The sequence below is a fragment of the Austrofundulus limnaeus genome, unplaced genomic scaffold (assembly GCF_001266775.1).
Source record: "Austrofundulus limnaeus strain Quisiro unplaced genomic scaffold, Austrofundulus_limnaeus-1.0 Scaffold29, whole genome shotgun sequence".
In the NCBI taxonomy this organism is placed as follows: domain Eukaryota; kingdom Metazoa; phylum Chordata; class Actinopteri; order Cyprinodontiformes; family Rivulidae; genus Austrofundulus; species Austrofundulus limnaeus.
The window spans coordinates 1,630,125-1,638,008 of NW_013952431.1; the positions used below are offsets into that span (position 1 = coordinate 1,630,125).

At 39.3% G+C, this 7,884-nt stretch overlaps 1 protein-coding gene across 1 annotated transcript; it reads left to right on the top strand.

Annotated features, from left to right (window-relative positions):
• Positions 1 to 427: 427 nt before the first annotated feature.
• On the top strand, positions 428 to 7,581 carry grik4 (glutamate receptor, ionotropic, kainate 4; the record flags this gene model as incomplete). The annotated part of the gene is given in 6 exon segments (XM_014005283.1): positions 428 to 601; positions 2,053 to 2,218; positions 2,855 to 3,080; positions 4,516 to 4,644; positions 4,732 to 4,850; positions 6,202 to 7,581. Coding segments are annotated over 6 exon segments (1,204 nt in total), but the record flags the coding sequence as incomplete, so codon positions are not given.
• Between the last annotated feature and the right edge of the window lie 303 nt (positions 7,582 to 7,884).

Consider the following 7,884-nt stretch of genomic DNA (forward strand, 5'->3'; position numbering starts at 1 on the left):
CCACTAAGATCAAATTTGGTTGAAACATAGATTGATACCATATGTTTGAAGTGTTGTTTTTTACATTGTAACTGGATCAGAAGTAACTTTTCTCTTAGTTTAAGAACATATGAGACACTGGAGATAGATGGATGTCTCTATATCCTCTACATCATGTTAGTTTCTGCAGCAGCATTTGAACACACAGAACAGACATCAGATGTCTCCACGGTTAAAGTCGGCTGCACTTGAGGAGTGAAAAGAAGGTTTATTTCTCTCTCTGGAGAACCAAGGTGACTTTGGGCTCACGTCACTATTAGAGTCACTTCGCTCTTTGTTATTCATTCCTCTTTCTGTCTCAGTTTCTATCTTGAGTTTTCACTCACGGTGGCTCCATTTCTCTCGACGCTCTCTGTTTATATAACCTCCATTGTCTTCTTCTTCTCAGACTGACACCTTACGAGTGGTACAACCCCCACCCCTGTCTAAAGGGACGCTGCAACTTGCTGATCAATCAGTACTCTCTTGGCAACAGTTTCTGGTTCCCTGTTGGAGGGTTCATGCAGCAAGGATCCACCATTGCTCCCAGAGCTCTGTCTACACGCTGTGTCAGTGGAGTGTGGTTAGTACTGACAAGAGGTTTCAGCTTACAAAACAACAACACTTACATTCATGAGTTCTGTTCTGTCTTTGTTGTGTGTGTACCATTCTGCCAAGAAATGCATTTCATCTATTGTTTGTTCTTAAAGTTCTTTTGAGAATGACACTTTAAATGTCGGCAACTGTCTCATTATAGTCAAAAGCGTTTGTTCTCWCTTCTAACAGTCATTCTTTGAGGAGAATTTTAATAGTTTTAAAAATCTGTGTTTGAAGGCAAACCGTGTTTTTTCAAACCATAAATGAATACATCGATTTTGTGCCKAAACAAAGCAACATTGCTGATAACTCAGTGCTGTTTATAATGACCACACGGGTTTTCTAAAAGATCCAAATTGCAATGTGCAGGGGAAAAGTGACCTCACTATTCAAAGTCAAATGCTGCTTTCCCAAGCAGTCTATGATAACTTATTCCACCAAAATATCTCCACTCTTCTCAAAGTGGATGTTTTTTAAGGAATCTTATCATATTCATTAAGCTTTCTTAGACCCTTTGATCATGTTACGTCWCTTCAAACATACCTGACATGCTTCAACATGGTACTTTCGTCTTCGTCAGAGGTGTCACCRCTGTTGTGCTCATCATGTTTGGAACGCCACCATTTGCTGTGTACTTCATCACATCATGGCACAGATCCATGTTGKGCCTGTTTGTAGAGCATTATTTCGTTGTGCTCTGTACAATGACAACACAGGCATCATCAAATCATTCAAATCAATCGAATCAAAAGTGTTTAAATTACGTGTTTCATAGTCCAGATTTCTAGAACATTAGTTGCCCAAAAGAAACAGTGATGGTATTTTGTTATAGGTTGTATAATGAATATAGATTATTGTTTAAAAGTACAAGGACAACGTGACCACTTCTTTCTTTTATTTATTTATTTTATTTATGTAATTTTTTTTGCGTGACCATGGGTAGATTTTTGAGAAAGCTTCCAAGATGTGAAAGAATGTAGATTTCKCATCTTGCAAGACAAAATGTTTGAAGAATTCCTGATGAAGTTCAGTCAGGATCTCAGGCGTTAATCCAGACATTAACACCATCTATAGATCAGTACAGCAGCAGCACCATAGAAAGTGTTGTTGTCAAATCTCCTGATATCTGAAAGATTATGCTATTTCATTGAATAATCTGGACAATATTAACAGTTTTGTTATCATATCAYCTTGTTTTGTCCCTGCTATTACAACTAAAATCCAACATTTTCACCTGTCTTCATTTCTACCCTCCCATTTGTCCATTCATCCAGCTACCTCATCATCCTCTGAAAGTCCTATTGTACCTCCTCCTCTCAGGTGTGCACTTATTTTGATTCTTCTGTAYGATAGTATTTTATTAGACAGCATACTTCACTTTTACATATATGTAGGTGGATACATGTTTTGTTTTTTTATCTCTTCCTTCATACCCAGGTGGGCCTTTACTTTAATCATCATCTCTTCATACACCGCCAACCTGGCTGCCTTCCTAACAGTTCAGAGGATGGAGGTACCGATTGAGTCAGTGGACGACCTGGCAGATCAGACGGCGATAGAGTACGGCACCATGCACGGAGGCTCCACAATGACCTTCTTTATGGTGAGAGCTTACATGCTTCATGTCATATCTTCTGTTCAGAAGATCACAAGTGATGGGATCTTTGTCGTGAGTTATTTGTTTAGTTTTCTGCTCACTGTTCTCACAACCATTAGTGTTTTTATCCTCAGGAAGATGGTCCATCGTCCATGTCCCACTCTAACTTCTTTCACCTTCYAAATATTTGACCTGTGAGAGACAGAAAAGATGAGGAGAAACAGAGARAGTGTTACTGGAGGAAGGGAAAGTAGAGGATTGTATTGAGAGGATAAATAAGATAAAAGCTCTGTTCTCTTTCATGCTTTTACATCCACTGGACCTAAAATAACTCAATAAAATGTGGTTAAGAGAAAATGTAAGACAGGAGGCAGTATTATTTGAATTTTATGGTTTGAAATATGTACTCAAACAGGAACAGCTCTGTAAAAAACAAAATACACATAAAGCAGAGACGTTGATTCCAGCAAATCAGTTTGAATAAAATCCATCAGTGAAGAAAATGAAAAAGCAAAACAAATAAAACTTTATTTCCATAYMTGCAGACDTAGGAAGTTTATGTCTGCAGCTAGTAAACCTTCTGCTGCCTGACTTCTACATCTTACTGCTCCTCCTGATCGTGACTCAACTCTCACCATGTAGAACTCTCGGTACCAGACCTACCAGCGGATGTGGAACTTCATGCATTCCAAGCAGCCCAGCGTGTTCGTGAAGAGCACAGAGGAGGGGATCGCKCGTGTCCTCAACTCGAACTAYGCCTACTTGYTGGAGAGCACCATGAACGAGTACTACCGGCAGAGGAACTGTAACCTGACTCAGATCGGAGGCCTGCTGGACACCAAGGGCTACGGCATCGGCATGCCGCTGGGTGAGTGGAGAGCACAGAGGCTGAGAGGAGGGAGGCRAGAAAAACTCCARCAGTCAGGRGACCAGAGGGAGAAAGRTTGCTCCTACAGGAAACTTTATTTACTGTTGGTGGAGTAAAGAGGAAAAGAGGTTCAGTGTAAAATAAAAGCTACAGAGGRCAAAGCTGATGGCTTTACTTAAATGCACTGTATAATTCACATGGAAGCTGGGGAAGGAGAACAGGAGCATTAGCTGGAGAATGAACCATAAATGTCACTTTGGAGGGTTAATTTGAAAAGTAAAGGCCCAGCACAGCCAAACTATTGGCTTCTATTATTGGGGAAAATGATGCAAAAAGTGAGAAACCAAAGAGATTTACAGCAAGGMTYAAACAAAGTGGCTCTTTCTGTSTTGTGCTGAGAGAAAAACAAGKTTATGAAATAGTGTTTCAGTTAAAAGTTAAACTGTTTCTCGGCGTCATTTGCTGCTCTGACATTTTAAACATCGAGTTTATCTGTACTTTGATCTCAGGCTGTTCCACTCTATATAAAAGACCAAAAACACTGCTGAAAACAACTAAATTTATCTGAATTCCTTTGATGTCTAAAATATATAAACCCAATTTTTTTGTGATGTTGTTTTGCACTGGATACTGGACAGTTAGTGCTATATGCATTTAATTTGTGCATCAATATATAGAAAAGAAGCCTTATGAATGTGTACACTATCATTTGTTTTTACAGATTTTTGTATCTATTATAAATATACTAAATTTCAGTTTTCTAACGTTTTTATTGTAACTGTATTTTCGCTTGTTGTTTTTGCCATGTGACTCATTTTCATGAGTCAGATAATGAACAGATGTTCCATATTATTTTCTAATTATCTTCTGGTATAATTAAGACAGACTATTATGATGTTTTTATGTTTTGCCTTTGGGTTTCTCTGGGTTTCGTACMTTGTTTTTGGATTTTTATTTTAGTGTAAAAACATAGAAGGTTCTCAGTAGGGTTGTTGTGTGTTGGTACCAGTGCTGAGCACAGTTATGCTCATCATCTGCTAATAGAGGAACTAATATTTTGATGAGCAGTTATGCATTTGCAATAACTTTATAAACCAGTAATGGACTTAACTTGTACTAATTTAGTTTGGTTATTTTCTTTACTGCTAAAAACCCTATAAAACATGTCGCTAAATCCTTGACATATCCTTTAATGTTGACTTTCACATGCAGCAATGACCTTGTTGACAAAGCCAGGCTTGTCAAACAGTCTTTGCTGTGTTTTACACGTTCTTCACATGTTTTCTTAACTACAGATGATTATGAATTTCAGGTGATGAAGCTTTGAACAAAAGTTGTTTTTGTCCTATTTTTTTAAGAGAGATTTGCAAATAACACTGCAAATTTGTTTAATAAGTTTCCATTGCTGAGAGCTTTGCCTATCTCTTCCTTTCAGGATCAGTGTACAGGGATGAGTTTGACCTTGCCATCCTCAAACTGCAGGAGGACAATCGTTTAGAAATTCTCAAAAGGAAATGGTGGGATGGTGGCAAGTGTCCAAAGGAGGAAGACCACCGTGCTAAAGGTTTCATTTTTAGTGTTGCTGTTCTTGATCAACGCGTCTGTCTGTCTATTTCTTCACGYCTCCGTCCTCGTCCCGCTGTTTCCCCAGGTCTCGGTATGGAGAACATCGGTGGCATCTTTGTGGTGCTTGTATGTGGCCTGCTGGTGGCCATCTTTATGGCTGTGCTGGAGTTTGTTTGGATGCTAAAACAAGCACCAGGAAATGAGGTGAGAGGGGACTATTTAACCTGCATCTGCTTTGTTTCCTTCTCCCCTCTGTGGCATCCTTCTCTGCGCGAAGCTGTGAGGTTTTACCACAATGCACGTCTCTGACAGGAAGTTGAGCAATCCTTCTTCCCCAACATTCTTGATGATAGATGCATGATTCACACACATAACCAGCACAAAACTAACCATTTACCTCTTTTTTTCTTTTTACCTCACTCAGATTAGATGCAAATGTATTCCAAATGTGCATCCACAACGCAGACAAAACATAGGAAAGAATGTAATTATCTTTAATTAGTGGTGAACACATATTTACTCGGTGCTGCTGATGACATTTTGCTCATGCTGGTGGCCTTATTCTTGATCTTTTTTTAAAGAAACCTAGAATTGTAGATCTCATCTGCAATAAAAACAATAATTAAAAAAACAGTAAAGCTTCTTGGAAAATGTGAATAATTTAGTTGGAGTTGTATATCAGATCTTTGCATTAATAATGGTTTGCAATAAAAAACTGATGTGAGAAGCAGAGGCTGTTTTTAATTAAAAACATGTTTTACTTAATGCAACAATACTTAAAAATAGAATGTGACAAAACAGTTTTTCCAAGCTAGATGAATGCAAAAAAAGACATTTGGAGCAGAAATAATTGTGTCAAACTGTACTTAGTATCAAGATAAAAGCAGATCCAATTAGTCAAACTGAATGATTGATAAATCAAAGATATGGATATGAACATAAAGGTTTTAAGCTTGGAGTGATATAATTTGAAGACAATTAAAATAATGTGTATAAGTACAGTTCTKTCAGATGTTTAATAACTGTCTTGCCTTCACACTGATTTTAATCCAATAAAAATGTCAAGTTTGAAGTCAAAAAGATATTTTTCTGTCCTTTGTATACTTGTATATTTAACGTATGCATTTTGTATGCAAAAAAGCAAACTTGCATGCTTTGTTTAGTTGATTTCAGGCTTTGGTGCAACATATTTTAAAGGATAATACTTTATTTTAAATTTGAAGAGCAGTTTATCAATTGTGGTTGCAATTATTTGGTTGTGAATAATGTATAAAGTCAGCAAGCACATCATCACTGTTTATGAAGATGAAATGTGTGTGCTTCACGTGTGCATGTGCTGAGGTATTTTCATTATGTACTGTATGTGTTATTTAACTGTTCCTTATTTTTCGCTGCTGATAAAGATAACCATAAAATGTACTGTGTGTTATGTGTCTGTGACGTCCGTCAGTCTGTCCTGACCGAGTCAGTCAGTCAGTGAGTTGTCTGCCCATTTCTCTCCCTCTCTTATTCCCCTCTGCCCTATTTTCTCTTTCCTCCCTGTGTGTGCATGCAGCAGTCAGTGTGTGAGGAGATGCTGCGGGAGCTCCACGGGATTGTGTTGTGCCGCGACAGCCTGCAGGTGAGGCGTCGGCGKGCGGCGTCCATGCTGCGCCCTCGACCTTTGCCCCTGGAGGAGCGTCGAGCGCGGGCCGCCGCCGTCAGCCTCAGCAACGGCAAACTATGCGGGGGCACGGGTCTGCCCGAGCCCCTCTCCCACAGACTCGCACAGGAGGCTGCCCTGGTCGCGAGGGGGTGCAGCCACATTCGGATTTGTCCCGAGTGCAGACGCTTCCAGGGACTGAGGATGCGTCCCTCGGGGGCCACGGGGACCCTTCCGTCTCCCACGCACAGTGAGGAGAGCATAGAGTGGGATAAGACCACAAATAGCAGTGAACCTGAATAACGCTTGGGAAATCCAATTGACTTTTTCCAGCAAACCACCTCTTTTTTTTTCCAGGGATCAAAAACTTTGTGGTATTTTTATTCAGCCATTCGGAGCTTGTTCTTGAATGGCAGGACGATTCATTTCGTCCTCGAGGCAACAGCCTGAAGTCAGTTTCAGGAACCTCTTTGGGTAAATTTATACCTCGGTCAGAGGAGAAACTGATGAGCCTGTCTCGTGGTCTGTCCCTGTTGGCCCTTTGTACCCTACAAAGCAGGACAGACATTAGCAGCTATGGGGCATTTGTACTATGCAGTATTTTCAGTCATTTATCATTGTGCTGTTTCTTTTTTTTCTCTTTTTTTTCCTGTTTAAATTATTTCTGTCCTCTGAATATCATTACTAAATATTGTTAATCTGTTCTTTAAAAACAACTTTTTTTATCTGAACCTGTATTGCCTCTAAAAGAGCTGCAAAGGGGAACAGAGTAATCCAAGGTCGTTCTTCATAATCCTTTTATTTTTAAAGTGCCAAAAACAACGAGCGTTGTGGCTGAAGGAAGCACCGCAGCCTTGAGAAGACAACAAACTCTGAAAAACACACAGACTTCTTTTGTAGTAACAATATTCTATTAAAAAATATTTTAACTGTTGGTATCTCTGAAAGACAGTGCTGTATGTCGAGAGGTGTTGGCAGCTGGTCAAACGAGKGATTTTTGAAGTGGTGACCATAACTGAAAATATGTTTCGCTCCCAAACACCTACCAAAAACACCTCCAGTTTTTTCTCGTTTTTTTTCCGTCAGTGTCAGGACATTACTCTCTTCTCCATTTGTATTCCACACTTATTCATCATCTTATCAGCAGGCTCCTCTGTGATCTCTCATTTATATCCGCACCTGTTTGTGGCACATTATTCACTGTAAGAGACCATTTTCTGCAGCACACATGATCAGGAATGATTTAATGTGATTGAAACCCAGCATATATTAGAAATAACCAAAATAAATAAGTCCCTGCAGCAAAACAGGGGGGGTGGGGGGGGGGGGTTATTGCAGCAGTTTACCTAAATTCCTTTAAATGTTATGCTTTTTATTGATTGTGCCATTTTTTGTGCAAACATTTCACTGAATATCCACTTCAAAATTATTTGCTTGCTGTATTTTTTTATTTTTTTTTAGCCGCAACCCAAACCAAAGGTAGAATATAGTAAATGATTCTTAAAGGCGGTGAATTTCAGTGACTCATTCAATTTAAACAATGACTCACTCCGTTCTGTTTTTTTCTGAATCGTGTTTGCAGGTAGAAAAGTCAAA